At 43.6% G+C, this 17,817-nt stretch overlaps 1 protein-coding gene across 1 annotated transcript in view; it reads left to right on the forward strand.

Moving 5' to 3' along the window:
* The window catches only part of CNTN2 (contactin 2), a 90,585-nt gene that overhangs the window by 67,668 nt on the left and 5,100 nt on the right, over positions 1–17,817 (forward strand). The window contains exons 10-19 of the mRNA XM_069756206.1: positions 311–440; positions 6,651–6,801; positions 6,929–7,056; positions 7,545–7,720; positions 7,922–8,042; positions 8,289–8,447; positions 9,494–9,643; positions 10,733–10,803; positions 14,174–14,408; positions 14,638–14,747. Of these exons, the coding sequence (XP_069612307.1) occupies positions 311–440; positions 6,651–6,801; positions 6,929–7,056; positions 7,545–7,720; positions 7,922–8,042; positions 8,289–8,447; positions 9,494–9,643; positions 10,733–10,803; positions 14,174–14,408; positions 14,638–14,747 (1,431 nt within the window). The remainder of the gene's footprint in view (positions 1–310; positions 441–6,650; positions 6,802–6,928; positions 7,057–7,544; positions 7,721–7,921; positions 8,043–8,288; positions 8,448–9,493; positions 9,644–10,732; positions 10,804–14,173; positions 14,409–14,637; positions 14,748–17,817) is intronic.

Consider the following 17,817-nt stretch of genomic DNA (forward strand, 5'->3'; position numbering starts at 1 on the left):
ACATGAAGGGCGGACATACCATTGGTGCAAGCTGCCCTAAAAATAAGGGGTCCCCTAATAACTTAAAAGCAGGCAGAATTTTCCATTGTGTCGAGCTATTGTTCTTCCACATGGGCCCTCTTCAGTTTGTGTCCGCTCCTGGGTGCCTGCAGTAAGCGTGTGGAGGGTCACGTTCTGCTGCATAAATCTCCACAGGCCAATAACAATGTAGCACAAGAGTTAATCTTGTAATGGTAGTGGTTCTTTTCCATGTATTAACTGAAGATTAGTTAGTCCAGCTTATAAGAAATATGTTTCTACTCTGGAACAGGCAAGAATAGAAGTGAACAATGGACAGCTGAAAATCACCAATTTAAATCGAAAAGATTCCGGCATGTACCAGTGTGTGGCAGGAAACAAGCATGGCACCATTTACACAAGTGCAGAGCTCACAGTCCAAGGTAAGGAATAACAGAGAGAAAATAACAGAATGCTGTCTTCGCACCCCCGAACATTGCCATATTGAAAAAGTTTACCCCCATATGGTCAATTTCTTACTGGTCGCTCCATGGACCTAATTACTAAAAGTGAGAGTATGAAAAACATCCTAGTATAAGAATAAAGTCAATGCTTAGTATTTAGTATGTTTAGAAAATGAAAATATACATTGTATGAATCAACAGGGGTGCCAATGGGCGGGCCTTGTGACGTGCTTCCGACAGGCGTGTGTCAAATGCCATGGTCAGTGATTGACAGCGGCATTTAACTATTGAACAGCCGCAGGTGGATCCCAGATCTGCCCACAGCTTTTAGAGGCACTTGATGACTGATTAAATCACCTATAAAATGTGGGGAAAGATGCGGGCTCAGCATCGGATCCTGCATCAAAGTCAGGGACACGGCCGATGACATAGATATACATCATCAGTTGTGAAGGGTTTAGCCCCTTTCTGACATTGGGCATAAAGGTACGCTGATGTTGGACGTCCCGTTTGGTGCGGGCTCCAGCACTGAGCCCACACCTTTCTGGGCACATGTCAGCTGATATATAAAGCTGACATGTGCCAGCAACAGCCACGTGTGGAATCGCGATCCACCCACGGCTGTTAATTAGTTAAATGCCTTTGTCAATTTCTTACAGCGGCATTTAACTCACGCTTACCGGAAGCGTGTCATAAATCCCACCCATCGGTGGCCCTGTCACATGACCGCGGGTCACCGATGGGTCAGCATGACAACCAGAGGTCTGAAGCAGACCTCTATGCTTGTCATTGCTGGATTGCTATGAGTGCCGCCCAGTGGTCGGCACTCATAGCAAGTGAGCATTTCTGCTACACACAGGCAAACAGATCATCGCCTGTGTGTAGCAGAGGAGATCAAAGTAGTGCAGCTTCTAATCTCCCATGGAGACTGTTGAAGCATTCAAAAAGTAAAAAAAGGAAGGTTTTTAAAAAATATTTAAAAAAAAAGAAATATAAAAGTTAAAATCACCCCCCTATCGCCCCATTCAAAATAAAACAATAATAAAAAAATATACTCATATTTGGTATAGTTGCGTTCAGAATTGCTCAATTTATCAATATAAAAAATGAATTAACCCGATCGCTAAATGGCGTAACTGGAAAAAATTTCAAAACATCAGAATTACTTTTTTAGGTTGCCGCTACATTGCAATAAAATACAATAACGGGAGATCAAAAGATCATATCTACACGAAAATTGTATGAATAAAAACATCAACTCGGCACAAAAATCAAGCACATACCTAGCCACAGATCACAAAAACTGGAGACGCTACAGGTCTGGGAAAATGGTGCCATTTTTTTTTTTAACAAACTTTTGATATTTTTTTCACCACTTACCGTAAATAAAAAAGAATCTAGACACGTTTGGTGTCTATGAACTCATAATGACCTGGAGAATCATAATGGCTGGTCAGTTTTATCATTTAGTGAACATGCTATTAAAAAAAGGAAACTGTGGAATTGGATTTTTTTTTGCAATTTCACTGCATTTGGATTTTTTTTCCCCATTTTACAGTACACAATATGTTAAAACCAATGGTGTCTTTCAAAAGTAAAACTTGTCAAGCAAAAAATAAGCTCCCACATGAACATATTGACCAAAAAACAAAAAGGTTATGGCTCTGGGAGGAAGGGGAGCAAAAAACGAAAACGCAAAAACAGAAATACCTCCAGTCATGAAAGGGTTAAACTTATGGTTCACAATTTAATCCACTCAGAAGCTGCCCATACACATTTGATAGCTTTCGCCCACCACTGGCAGTTTTGTTCCCTAAGGCTGCCGTCACACTAGCAGTATTTGGTCAGAATTTTACATCAGTATTTGTAAGCCAAAACCAGGAGTGGAACAATTAGAGGAAAAGTATAATAGAAACATATGCACCACTTCTGTATTTATCACCCACTCCTGGTTTTACAAATACTGATGTAAAATACTGACCAAATACTGCTAGTGTGACGGCAGCCTAAAGGTTACACATTCGATGAAAGTCATCTGAACCTACTGAATGCCTATGGAGGCCTCCCAACTCTTCCCAAACAGATGCTATTGGAAGAGAGAAGGATTTGGCAATTGGAGTCTAACACCTGATCCTTTAGTTTTCATGGGAAATAAACTACTGCTACCAGCTTATGCACACTAAGGGTACCGTCACACTGAAACGACGCTGCAGCGATACGACAACGATGTCGATCGCTGCAGCGTCGCAGTGTGGTCGCTGGAGAGCTGTCACACAGACAGCTCTCCAGCGACCAACGATCCCGAAGTCCCCGGGTAACCACGGTAAACATCGGGTTACTAAGCGCAGGGCCGCGCTTAGTAACCCGATGTTTACCCTGGTTACCAGCGTAAACGTAAAAAAAACACTACATACTTACCTTCCGTGTCTGTCCTCCGGCGCTGTGCTTTCCTCTGCACTGTCAGCGCCGGTCAGCCGTAAAGCAGAGCGGTGACGTCACCGCTGTGCATTCCGGCTGGCCGGCACTCACAGCCAGTGCAGAGAAGCACAGCGCCGGAGGACAGACACGGAAGGTAAGTATGTAGTGTTTGTTTCTTTTACGTTTACGCTGGTAACCAGGGTAAACATCGGGTTACTAAGCGCGGCCCTGCGCTTAGTAACCCGATGTTTACCCTGGTTACCAGTGAAGACATCGCTGAATCAGCGTCACACACGCCGATTCAGCGATGTCAGTGGGAGATCCAGCGACGAAAGAAAGTTTCAAACGATCTGCTACGACGTACGATTCTCAGCGGGGTCCCTGATCGCAGTAGCGTGTCAGACACAGCGAGATAGTAAGGATATCGCTGGAACGTCACGGATCGTGCCGTCCTAGCGATCAAAGTGCCACTGTGTGACGACACCCTAAGATTGTCCAAGCATTTGTTAATTTAATCGGGGGGAAAAGAAGCAAACAATGGATTTGTTACCTTAGGCCATGTGCATACGTTGAGTATTTGGTGAAGTTTTTTCTACCTCTGTATTTGTAAGCCAAAACCAGGGGTGGGTGAGGAATACAGAAGTGGTAACATGTTTCATTTCCTCTGACTGTTCCATTCCTAGTTTTGGCTTACACATACTGATGTAAAAAAAACTCACCAAATACTGAATGTGTGCACATGACAATAATTTCTGAAATTTCCAGTCCCTGATTCCTCTAGTAAGGAACCTCACAGGACTATGGAGCCGTTTCCATATAGGATTGTTGGTGGATCCCATTAAATCTGTCAGGATGCACCAACAAATTTGGCCAATCATTATTACAATACTGCTTCTCCTGCTGTTGTCTCCAATGTTGGTCTGCACTGTAAGGCCTCTTTCACATGTCCATGTCTCTGGTATGTGTGGTGAAAGTTTTCACACTTACAGGAGACACTGATACACATTCGATTCTGTGCACGTCAGTGTTTCCATGGAGAGTGTTTCTGTGGGCAAAACACGCTGACATGTCCGTTCCCTGCTGGGAACACAGTCTCAGTGACTGGCGGTAACCACAATGACATCACTGCTGCTCCCTGATGCTTCACTTGCAGCAGTTTATTCACCAGTGGTTCTCAGCCTGAATGGACGCATCTTGGCACTATCCAGGTTGAAAACTATTTATCCCCCAGACATTGATTATGGCATGGGACAGAATGACGGAAAGGTAGGAGATATTGTTGTTTTTTTATTTTTGTTTTATTACAGGAGAACGAGGGCTTTGGAGGAATTAGGCGTTAGGTGAGTATAACTGTGTTTGTTATTTTTAAATAAAAATGGAAAACTGTGTTTTGCTTTATGTTTAATAAAAGACTGTATTCTGGCTCTTTATTTACCATGTAACTATAGGATTAGTAATGGATAGGTGTCTTATAGACGTCTCTCCATTACTAAGCCGTGGGCTTGATGTCACCAGACAATACAAAGGTGACATCAACCCCACAAATATGAAAATCACTTGCCACTTCTACAGGGCAAGTGGGAAGAGCCAGGCAGCTGTGGACTACTATTTTTGTGCTGGAGGGGCCTATATCAATGGCCCCTTACCACTCTGAGAATCCCAGCCACCAGCTGTCAACTTTAGCAAGCCTGGTTGTCAAAAATGAGGTGGACCCCATATTTTTTAATTATTTATTTAAATCATTTTAAAAAAGCAGCATGGGGACCGCACTATTCTTGATAACCAGCCTTGCTGAAGCTGACAGCTTGTTTTGTTGTTATTTATTTACAGCGCAGGAGCTGGCTGATGAATACTCCCATCAGCTGCTCCTGCTGTCACAGTTATTAGCTTCAGCAGGTGTATGCTGATGGGAGTAAGAGTGCCATCAGCTGCCGCCTGCTGTCATTGTTATCACTTGAATATAACTCTCATCATTCTTCCCTGCTCGCCGGCAGATCAGGGGAGAATGACGAGAGCTGTCTTCAGCAGCCAACACCAGGGAATAGCGCTTACTGTAGCACTTCTTCCCTGGCGCCTATCGGTGTGGTACTGATGCGGCACATGGTTACCACATGTGTGTCACAAGTTTTATACACACGGACACAGTCATCTCTGGTACCTTTTTTCCGGTACCGGAAAAAAAATTACTTGTGAAACCGGCCTAAAGGGAACCTATCATTAGAAAAAACTATTATCTTGCAGACATGGGGGTAATCTGCAGCTTAATAGCGTTACTAACCTGCCTGGCACCTGCATTTAGCCGAACACCACAGGGAGAAAATTAACTTTATTCCTCCCCGGCAGTGTTTTTATTTCTAGTCACGGGGGCGACACTGGCGCTGGTTCAGTCACCACTGAGAATACAGAGTGGCGGCTGTAATTGCGCCCCCTGGCCTGGCTGACAGCTGGCCCCAATGCAGAGCTAGTGTCAGTCAGTGCTGGAGGTGCGGTTACAACCGCAGCTCTCTATACACCGAGTGGTGACTGAACCAGCATTAGTGCCTCCCCCATGACTGATACCTTATGCTGACGGGGGGAATAGAGTTAATTTTCTCCCAGCAGAAATTGTGAAAGTGCGGACTCCAGGCAGGTTAGGAACGTTATTAGGCCACGGTCATATGTTCAGTATTTGGTCAGTATTTTACCTCAGTATTTGCAAACCAAAACCAGGAGTGGTACAATCAAATGAAAAGTGTAGCAGAAACACGTCACCATTTCCGCATTATCACCCACTCCTGATTTTAGCTTGTAAATACGGAGGTAAAATACTAATCAAATACTGAACATGTGAATGTGGCCTAAACCCCATATGTTATTATTATTATCTATTACTATAGCGCCATTTATTCCATGGCGCTTTACATGTGAGAAGGGGTATACATAATAAAAACAAGTACAGTAATTTTAAACGATACAAGTCACGACTGGTACAGGAAGAGAGAAGACCCTGCCCGCGTGGGCTCCCAATCTACAAGGGATGGGTGAGGATACAATAGGTGAGGGTTGAGCTGGTCATGCAACAGTTTGGTCGATCGGTGGTTATTTCAGCTTGTAGGCTTGTCGGAAGAGATAGGTCTTCAGGTTCTTTTTGAAGGTTTCCATGGTAGGCGAGAGTCTGATATGTTGGGGTAGAGAGTTCCAGAGTAGGGGTGATGCGTGGGAGAAATTTTGTATGCGATTGTGGGAAGAGGAGCTAAGAGGGGAGTATAGAAGGAGATCTTGTGAGGATCAGAGGTTGCGTGCAGGTAAGTACCGGGAGATGAAGTCAAAGGTGTATGGAGGACACAGGTTGTGGATTGCTTTGTATATCATGGTTAGGGTTTGTACTGGAGTCTTTGGGTAATGGGGAGCCAGTGCAGGGATTGACAGAGGGGCGTGGCTGGGGAATAGCGGGGGGATAGGTGGATTAGTTGGGCAGCAGAGTTTAGAATAGATTGGAGGGGTGCGAGAGTATTAGAGGGGAGGCCACAAAGCAGGACGTTACAGTAGTCAAAGTGGGAGATGATGAGGGCGTGGACTATGGATTTTGCAGATTCTTGGTTTAGGAATGTACAGATCCAGAAAATATTTTTGCAGGTTAATAGCATTTTTCTCTGGGGACAGATTCTCTTTAATCATTCTTCATGATCTGAAAACAGGCAGAATGTAGCAACAGATGTATCCACAATATGTATTTTATGTCTAACAAATACAATGCTTTGTTTTTCTCTTTTTTCTTCTTTTTCCATCAAGCTATGGCTCCTGATTTCCGTCTTTCACCTGTAAAACCGCTAATTCCTGCAGCTCGAGGTGGAGAAATCAAGATACATTGTAATCCGAGGGCTGCCCCAACCCCAGTCATCTTATGGACTAAAGGGACTGAACTTTTACGCAACAGTAGCAAGTATGGGGTGAAGCATGTGGCAAAAGCAAAAATCAATTCTTGATGTCAAACAGTCTTTGATCTAGAGCTATATCCATATTCATGAACTTTATTCTAATGATAATTCTGTCTTTTTGATTATTGACAGGATTACCGTCACTACTAATGGAACACTAATCTTGAAGAACATATCTCGAGCAGATGAAGGAAACTATACCTGTTTTGCAGAAAATCTCATGGGGAAGTCCAATAGCACTGGCATTCTTAGTGTGAGGGGTGAGATGGCTACAGATATAACAATACATTGATACATAGTCCAGTCTGTATGAGGATGGTAAACTAAATAATTGAGAATTTTACAAATTTTTTCAAATATACATAATAAGAGTGATATAAGTATTTCATCCTGTTATCCTGCAGGTTGATCTAGAGGAATCTTTGGAAAATAAAATCTGTACCAATAGACCCAATGCTCCACTGGGCAGATTGTCACATACAACCACACTTCCTACCGAGAGTGATAAGAAATATTGAAACTGTGATTCTCTATTTAGATAGGAGCCTAAATGTCCAGATGAATTAATGAAACTCAGTGCGATGCCGAAGCCCTAACTTCTGTATTTGACATATATGTGAGACAGAACCATTCCCATAGGGAACAGAGAAATATGATGTTCAGTCTAAATGCCATATTTTATGTATTAATGCCAGAAAATGCCTTCTGTTACAGTCAGCTGAGAAATTCAACTATTTTTATCTTACAGAAGCAACAAGAATTACGTTGGCCCCTTCAGGAGCAGACATCAATGAGGGGGACGGTGTTACACTACAGTGCCACGCGTCACATGATCCTACCATGGATCTCACATTCACATGGGAACTGGATGGAATGCCCATTAACTTTGAGAAGGCAGAAGAACATTATCTAAAAGTTTCACGGGTATTGTATATTAAATCTAATTATTTATGTTTAATCTACACTATACCATAATACCTTATCTAAAATGTCGAGCAGTAAAACAAATTTCTTCCAGTTTGGAGGACTACTAATGCGGCCGGAGTGATTATAAACTCCTCTGTGTGAATGACATTCATAGTAATACATTGATAGCAGCTCAAAGACAAAGCTCTTTTTTTGCAGGATGAATCTGTTGGGGATCTTCATATTATTAATACTAAATTGAGGCATGCTGGAAAATACACATGTACGGCTCAGACTGTGGTGGACCGAACCTCTGCTTCAGCTTCTCTCCTTGTGCGAGGTAACCCTGGCGCTTGCATCTGGTCTCTGGAGTACTAGAGTAATGTACTTTAGATCTTTACATACTATGTACTTTCTGTATCAATTCCTTACGGTTTGCCATGAAGAATGAATTTAGATTCTACTGCTAAAGCAATCTTTTCATAATGCGTTACACAATTATTGGCTTGGTTATTTTGACCTGTATATGTCAGTAGGTTAATTGGTGTCATGAAGAACAAAATGTTCATGTGTTTGCTTCATGTAGGACCCCCTGGACCACCAGGAGGTCTAGTAGCGAGAAATGCAAAGGAGACAAGCATTGAACTGAGCTGGAGTCGAGGCTTTGATAACCATAATCCAATCAGTCGCTATACAGTGGAACTCAGAGAGCCAGAAAAGGAAGAGTGGAAAAAAGCACGGACAGGTCAGTGTTAATGGATGATTTCAGAAGTGGAAAGCTCGAGCTATGTAGCAAATCCAGAAACATGAATATCAAATGCACTGTGGATCTAGTCTTATGAGATATGAAGTGAAGTGAAAAATTCATCATTATTTCAGGTTGTTTCTGCTGTGACTTTAATAGAATGATAAATCAGATTTCTTTTCGAACAGCAGTATGCATTTCACTGATGCCTGCATATAATTTACGTATTTCTGACCTTGTGCATCCTGCGTCTTCTCCGAGCATCCAGGAATGTTTTTCCTAGGTAGTGGAATAGTCCTTGATGCTTTGATTGTTTCGTTCTTCCAATGTATGGAGGAATTCGAATCCAAGGCAACAACAGCTACCCTCTGTGCCATCTGCTGGTGTGACTTCATGAGGCTTCCAATACTAATCAAAAAATATCCAACATGGAAACATTAAACACTCTTCTGTGATTCTCAGCCCTTTTACTCTAGCTCTTGCTAAAAAAAAATATTCTCTCTCAGCTGTGGTCAATCTTTCTGCCTCTTGAGTTTCATCACCCAATCACATTATTATCATTTTTCTTCTAAGAAATCTGAGCCACTTATTGCTGATCATGAATATTGTCATTTCTCCGACATGATGATGATGCATTTTTTGTTGGTTCATCACGTAATGGTTTTCTTCCACATCAGTAGACAATAAAGCTTATATGCTTCTGAGTGTTGGAAGCCTCTAGAAAATGTGTTCTGAGACCATATTGTGCTGTCGAGATGGATTGGGAATTCTGTTGGACTTCCAGGGATGCTCTTTGAACTAGTTTTGTTTCCAGATCAATTGATTTCAAGTCTCCAGGACATTTTATTATGCTTGTTTCCCAATAGAGGCAAGTCAGTCTGTAGCTCCGTTGCTTTCCATGAATGACGTTCCGTTTTGTACAAACTATTAAAGGCCTTTAAAAGCATATGTTTTCACGAAGAAGAGTGTCATTCCACTCTTTACCCAATATATATTTAACATTTTTCTTTGGTTTATGTATATTGTCTAAACTCTTTACTTCACAGACCCTGTCGCCGTGGAGGGAAATGCAGAAACTACTTTGGTAGTGGGACTTACACCATGGACGGATTATCTATTCCGAGTGGTTGCTAGCAATATTTTAGGAGATGGAGAACCCAGTGTTCCATCAGCCATAATAAGAACAAAAGAGGCTGGTGAGTAAATGAATGTGATCACTTCTATGATCTGTTATACTTTTTGGGTAAGAATGGATAATGCAAGTAATGAAAATACGATAATGGACAAAGAATTCACTAACCACACTAACCAGAGGGGTAACACTAATGAAAAACAATGCACACAGTAATGCCACAATATGGATACCAAGTGTCCGTTTACAAGGAAAGACCGGCGGCATGAATCAACCCCTGATCTTTCTGATAATTCGAACTGAGCGATCTGTGCTACGTTGCTCATTGCGAATAGGCTGACATTGTTCTCAGCAGTTTCAGTCCTGTTTACACAGAACATTGTGCCACCAAGAACGATTATTTTTTATGCTGCATAAAAGAACATTTCACCTGATGAATGAGCATTGCGCTCATTTATCAGGTGATCGGCAGCAAGATAATAGTGAAACACACGTTTTTCACATCCCCAGTTCACATTCCCTTAACATAGTCATGTCAAAGTAGTGATATATAAGTCACAGCATAATGGGAATAATAAGCAGTGACATCACAGTAATCAGAACTATGACAGTGTGGTTTTGGGGCCCTCCAGGCTCTAGGGCCAAGATACAGCTACAACCTCTTCACCCCCAATGGGTATGCCTAGAGTTGCATTGGTCTGCCAAGGGTCTACAAGTAACAATGACTCTGGGGGCCCACTGTTCAGCTACATGTAAATTATACACTTCATTTACAAATGTACCTATGCTTCTATATAATAATAAACTGGGTAGATTTGTATATAAATGATGAGATGCTGCCTTTACCTGTACATAGTGAATCAAGTGTATTTTGCCAACTACTGATAGAAGTGTGGGAGGGTCCACTCCTGCACGGGGGACCACCGGGAATTCATCTCTTCCGCTGTGGGCCAGTTCAAGCCTGGTTATGACTGTATATAATAATCAATGTAATCAAGGAACATAATACTATTTACTGCCACTTTTTATCTACTGTATTTAAAAAAAATTAAGATTCATATTTATTCTAAGATAACAATTTTAGCAAATGCCATATCAACATAACTTATCATTGAGACATGTAGTACCTAATATCTCCTATGATTCCCTTTAGAACCTATTGTGGCCCCATCAGGTCTTAATGGTGGAGGAGGGGCACCAAATGAGCTCACAATTACCTGGAAGGTGAGTCAATGTTTAGTGAAACAACATATTTGTTAAGAAAGGGGCATATATCTTTGCAGAAAAGAGGTGTGACCTAAGAAGTGCCAATGTGAGCCAAAACGTTTGCATAAGCTAAGGCCTCTGTCGCACTTCCGTTTTTTACAATCAGTCACACTTAGTGATGAGCGAGTATACTCGTTGCTCGGGTTTTCCTGAGCACGCTCAGGTGATCTCCGAGTATTTGTTATTGCTCGGAGATATAGTTTTCATCGCCTCAGCAGCATGATTTACGACTGCTGGACAGGCTGAATACATGTGGGAATTCCCTAACAGGCATTCCTCACATGTATTCAGCGTATCTGGAAGCCGTAAATCATGCAACTGAGGCGATGAAAACTATATCTCCGAGCAATAACAAATACTCGGAGATCACCCGAGCGTGCTCAGGAAAACCCGAGCAACGAGTCTACTCGCTCATCGCTAGTCACAATTAGTGATGAGCGAATATACTCATTACTCAAGATTTCCCGAGCACGCTTGGGTGTCCTCTGAGTATTTGTAAGTGCTTGGAGATTTACTTTTCATCGCTGCAGCTGAATGATTTATAGCTACTACCCAGCCTGAGTACATGTGGGGGTTGCCTGGTTGCTAGGGAATCCCCACATGTAATCAAGCTGTCTAGTAGCTGTAAATCATTCAGCTGCTGCAAGGAAAACTAAATCTCCGAGCACTAACAAATACTCGGAGGACACCCGAGCATGCTCGGGAAATCTCGAGTAACGAGTATATTCGCTCATCACTAGTCACAATCCGTCAAAATGTTGAAAAAATGGATCCTGTGCAGATTGTAAAAATTGATGCACTGGGTTTCACAAGGCATTACTGGGAACAGGAGCTGCCAGCAGCATTGCGAGCATCAGGAAGGCCACGTGAAGGTTGCGGGGGACGCCGGAAGGTAAGAATATCATGACTTTTTATTATTTGTTATTATTTTTAACATTATATCTTTTTACTATTGATGCTGCATCAATAGTAAAAAGAGAGAGAGAGAGCGAGAGAGAATTTCCCTGACGGGAAATTCTTCCGCTCAGTTTCAAAAGACGGCATCCGTCGCTGGATTCCTGCTTTTGACTGTCAGCGACGGATCCTGCGTCCATAGGCTTCCATTATTGCCAATGACGGACAGCGCAGGATCCATCGCTAAGCGATTTTCCGATGTACAGCAAAAACGTTCCTCTGTGCGTTGTCTCTGCCCAACAAACAGCAATTTTACAACGGATCCTGCGCACGATGGATGAAACGGAAGGCCATCCATCGCTAATACAAGTCTATGAGAAAAAAACCGATCCAGCAAAAACATTTGCTGGATCCGTTTTTTTCACAAAACGATGCATTGTGACGGAAAAAGAAAGACGGAAGTGTGAAAGAGGCCCTAAGCCCACTGCTAGGTTGTGTGAAGTGTCTAAAGATGCCCCAAATTCATCATCCAACATGAACCATTGCAATAACTTTGGTGCATTGTCAGACTGCCAAGTCTAAGGTTACGGTGTCTAAATATTAAAAAGTAAATCTGCCCCAGGTAAATTTTACAAAATTACTTAATATGACTGGGTGTACAGCATTATCCACAGCCAGCGTCGGACTGAAACACCTTGGGCCCACCAGAGAAAATCATTCTTGGGGCCCACTATGTAGCTATATATAAATAAATACAAGACCACCAATTGTGCAGTAAAAACATGCTAATATCAGGGTATAATATAAGGTAGTACATGTCTTAATTATGTAGCAGGGGTTGGGGTAGCCCCTTCATAGAATATACAGTAGCCCCCTTCATAGAATATAATGTAGCGTCCCTCATAGAATATAATGTAGCCCCCCCTCATAGAAAATAATGCAGTCCCCTCATAGAATATAATGCAGCCCCCCTCATAGGGTATAATGTAGCACCCCACAAAATATAATGCAACCCCTCATAAGGTATAATGCAGCTCCCCCATAGAATATAATGTAGCACCCTCATAGGATATAATGCAGCCCCCCGCATATAGTATAATGCAGCCCCACCATAGAATATAATGTAGACCCCTCAGAGTATAATGCAAACCCCCATAGGGCATAATGCTGCCCCCCTCATATAGCCTGATGTAGCCACCAGAATAGAATGTAGTCCCCTGAGAGAATAATGCACCCCCCACACAGAATATAATGCAGTCCCCTCAAAGTATAATGCAGCCCCCCTCATAGTGTATAATGCAGCCCCCTCCACCTCCATCATTGTTCTCCCCTCCACCGCATTATTGTCTTCATCACCACCTCCATCATTGCTTTCTCCCCCACAACCCCCATCATAACCCATTCCACCACCTCAAGCATTGCCTCCTCCCCCACCATCACCATTGTTCTTTCCACCACTACCATCATTGTCCTTTACACCACAACCATCATTGCTTTCTCGTCCACCACCTCGTCATTGCCCATTTTAACACCTCCATCATTGTCTCATCCAAACACCTCTATCGTCGTTTCCACCACCATCAACATTGCCTTCTCCTCCACCACCCCATCACTGCTCTCTCCATCACCCACATCATTGCCAATTTCCAATACACACATCTCCAAATACACCCACACCGCACCGGACACAGAGCACCGCACCACTGTCACACACACACAAAGCACCACACCACCTACACATGCATGCACGCAGACAGACACACAGCACCACTCACCTCTCCGAACGTTCCCCGCAGCCGCAGGACATCCCAGCAGCATCTTTGTCACTGGCAGATTTCTGTCTGAACAGCTGTGTGCTGAATGATGATGTCATCCAGTCGTGCTGTGTCAGACAGGAAGCGCCGGGCAGGAAGCAGGACGCTATCGGATCCCTGCAGCTCCGCTCCGCTGCCAAGCTGCAGGGATCGCTCCATGCCCACAGGGTTAGCCACCCTGCAGGGGCCCAGATGCAGCCACACTGGCTTTACATGCTAACACTGCCCGCTATTAAAGTGAAATGAATGTTCACTCCTCTCCACACCCATGGGGGCGTGGGGAAGGCTGAATATTCATTTCTCTTTAGCAGTGGGGACAGGCTCCTGTCTCCAGCTGCTGCTCCGCTGGCACCAGGGGTGCCCCCTTGATTCTGGGGCCCCATAGCTGCTGGGTGTGCCGCTATTAGCGACACGCCATTGGCTGGAGCCCCTGGAGCAGTGGGGTACCTAAGCAGCTACTGGCCAGTGTGCCAGCAGGTGTCAATGCCTGGACCCACCAGAGAATCCTCCGGTTGTCCGGTGTGCCAGTCTAGCCCTGTCCACAGCTTTCAGAATTGTCAGATGCGAGCACATGTACGCATGAGTGAATTATCATAGTTTTCTTGTTTTTGGTATAACAGCCATTGGAGAGACAGTACCAACATGGAGATGGCTTTGGATACATTATTGCCTTCAAGAGAACGACTGAGGAGTCCTGGCAGACAGTAAAAATTCTTGGGGCGCAGTCAGAACACTTTGTCTATAGAAATGAGAGCATAGCAGCTTACACCCCCTTCAATGTCACGATCAAGGCATTTAATCAGAAAGGAGAAGGACCTGAAAGCCTGAAAACCATTGTGTACTCTGCAGAGGAGGGTATGATACTCAGGAGTTTATTGAGTCTTTAGGTTTCTGGATACCAAGCTATAACTGTTTGCTAGCAGTACTTCATGCAGGTCTGAATTTGATTTATGACTTCTCAAAAATATTTTTTTTGTGATAAATTGAAGAATTTTCATTTTAAAGTATACATAAAAAGATATACTTTATTTTATTTCACCATTTCATGAGCTTATTATATGATATGTCATTTTCTGGTCCCTAGAGCCGAGCGTCTCACCATCTGATGTTAAAGCAACAGCTCTATCATCTTCTGAGATTAAGGTGGAATGGAAGTCTGTGGCCACTGTCAGGGGCATTTTATTGGGATATGAGGTAAAGTATAAGTACTAGGCAGACAACTGCTATTGTGTAGCTACTGGAGATGAGCAGACAGATTCACATTGCCCTGCTATAGCATTTATTCTGGTCCTTTCTGGCAGCTGGACCACTGCAGTATTCACTCCTGGGTGCTATATCATATATAAGTCCCCACAAGGTCATGATGTTACATGAGGTATACCATAAGTCCTAAGGCCGTGGAAACCAGGGTATATATATACACACACATACACACACACACACACATATATACATATATATATAGTGCGTAAGAAAAGTATTCAGTGTCAAATGCTTATACTCTAATAATCTTTATTTTTATATAGCGCTAACATATTCCTCAGCGCTTCACAGATTGCACACATTATCATCGCTGTCCCCGATGGGGCTCACAATCTAAATTCCCTATCAGTATGTCTTTGTAATGTGGGAGGAAACCAGAGTACCTGGAGGAAACCAATGCAAACACGGGGAGAACATACAAACTCCTTGCAGATGTTGTCTTTCGTGGGGTGTGAACCACACACCTGTCTATGTAAGACCTCACAGCTCACAGTGTATGTCAGACCAAATAAGAATCATCAGGTCAAAGGAACTGGCCAAGGAGCTCAGAGAAAGAATTGTGGCAAGGTACAGATCTGGCCAAGGTTACAACAGAATTTCTGCAGTACTCAAGGTTCCCAAGAGCACAGTGGACTCCATAATCCTTAAATGGAAGAAGTTTGGGACCACCAGAAGTCTTCCTAGACCTAGCCGTCCAGCCAAACTGAGCAATCATGGGAGAAGTGTCTTGGTGAGAGAGGTAAGGAAGAGCCCCAAGATCACTGTGGCTAAGCTCCAGAGATGCCAATTGTGATGGGAGAAAGTTCCACAAAGTCAGCTATCACTGCAGCCCTCCACTAGTCGAGTCTTTATTGCAGAGTGGCCCGACGGAGGACTCTCCTCAGTGCAAGACATATGAAAGCCCACAGAGAGTTTGCTAAAAAACACATTAAGGACTCCCAGACTACAATCCCAAAAGTGAAACATGGTGGTGGCAGCTCTTCGTCATTTTTTTGTTTTGTTTGAAAAATTTTAAGGGGTCTGAATACTTTCCGTACCCATTGTATATACACTGCTCAAAGAAATAAAGGGAACACTAAAATCCCACATCCTAGATATCACTGAATGAAATATTCCAGTTGTAAATCTTTGTCCATTATATAGTGGAATGTGTTGAGAACAATAAAACCTGAAATTTATCAACGTAAATCACAACTAATATCCCACGGAGGTCTGGAGTTGGAATGATGCTCAAAATCAAAGTGGAAAATGAAGTTACAGGCTGATCCAACTTCAGTGGAAATGCCTCAAGACAAGGAAATGATGCTCAGTAGTGTGTGGCCTCCATGTGCCTGTATGATCTCCCTACAATGCCTGGCCAAGCTACTGATGAGGCGGCAGATTGTCTCCTGAGGGATCTCCTCCCGACCTGGACTAAAGCATCCTCCAACTCCTGGACAGTCTGTGGTGCAACATGACGTTGGTGGATGGTACGAGACATGATGTCCCAGATGAGTTCAATCGGATTCAGGTCAGGGGAACAGGTGGGCCATTCCATAGCTTCAGTGCCTTAATCTTGCAGGAACTGCTGACACACTCCAGCCACGAGGTCTGACATTGTCCTGCATTAGGAGGAACCCAGGGCCAACTGCACCAGCATATGGTCTCACAATGGGTCTGAGGATCTCATTTCGGTACCTAATGGCAGTCAGGCTACCTCTGGCGAGCACATGGAGGTCTGTGCGGCCCTCCAAAAAAATGCCACCCCACACTATTACTGACCCACTGCAAAACTGGTCATGCTGAAGGATGTTGCAGGCAGCAGATCGCTCTCCATGGCGTTTCCAGACTCTGTCCCGTCTGTCACATGAGCTCAGTGTGAACCTGCTTTCATCTGCGAAGAGCACAGGGTGCCAGTGGCGAATTTGCCAATCCTGGTGTTCTGTGGCAAATGCCAAGCTTCCTGCATGGTGTTGGGCTGTGAGCACAACCCCCATCTGTGGACATCAGGCACTCAGACCATCCTCATGGAGTCGGTTTGTAACCAATTTTGCAGACACATGTACATTTGTGGCCTACTGGAGGTCATTTTGCAGGGCTCTGGCAGTGCTCCTCCTGTTCCTCCTTGCACAAAGGCTGAGGTAGCGGTCCTGCTGCTGGGTTGTTGCCATCCTACGGCCCCCTCCATGTCTCCTGGTGTGTGTGTGTGGGTTGTAGAGTCCGTCTCATGCTACCACGAATGTGAGAGCACAACCAACATTCCAAAGTGACCAAAACGTAAGCTAGAAAGCATTGGTACTGAGATGTGGTCTGTGGTCCCCACCTGCAGAACCACTCCTTTATTGAGTGTGTCTTGATAATTGCCAATAATTTCCATCTGTTGTCTATTCCATTTGCACAACAGCAAGTGAAATTGATTGTCAAACAGTGTTGCTTCCTAAGTGGACAGTTTGATTTCACAGAAATTACTTGGAGTTATATTCTGTTGTTTAAGTGTTCCCTTTATTTTTTTGAGCAGTGTATATATCTTACATAGTCTCCTTTATTATGTATATTGCCGTCCATTATTACGCAGTGCCCTTTCCTATGTACAGCACCGTACCTTACGTATCAGATTATCTAGAGCCCTGTCTTTATTACATATCATCCTCTCTTGTTAGATATATAATGCCATGACTGCTGATGGAGCATGGCAAAGCTTCTTTTCTAATGGACTGATCTTCTGATCAGATGCTGCTCCACCAGTAGGCATTTTAAATTAACAAAAGAGGCCTATGTAATAAAGAGAGGGCGCTGTGTAAGGCATAGAACTGTACGTAAGAGAGGACGTTTTATAATTACATTACAGTATTACTGACCAACAAGGGCCCCATCCACCTCTGGGTCCCAATGCAGCTGCACCAGCTATATGTACGCAACTGGTGAAAACATCAAATGTGATGTGCCCAAAATGCTGTTCAGAGAATACTGGCCACAGGAGTGAAGACTTCCTTGGTCTGGCTGCCACAGAGGACCAGACTAG

Source organism: Ranitomeya imitator, chromosome 3, assembly GCF_032444005.1.
Source record: "Ranitomeya imitator isolate aRanImi1 chromosome 3, aRanImi1.pri, whole genome shotgun sequence".
NCBI classification, from domain to species: domain Eukaryota; kingdom Metazoa; phylum Chordata; class Amphibia; order Anura; family Dendrobatidae; genus Ranitomeya; species Ranitomeya imitator.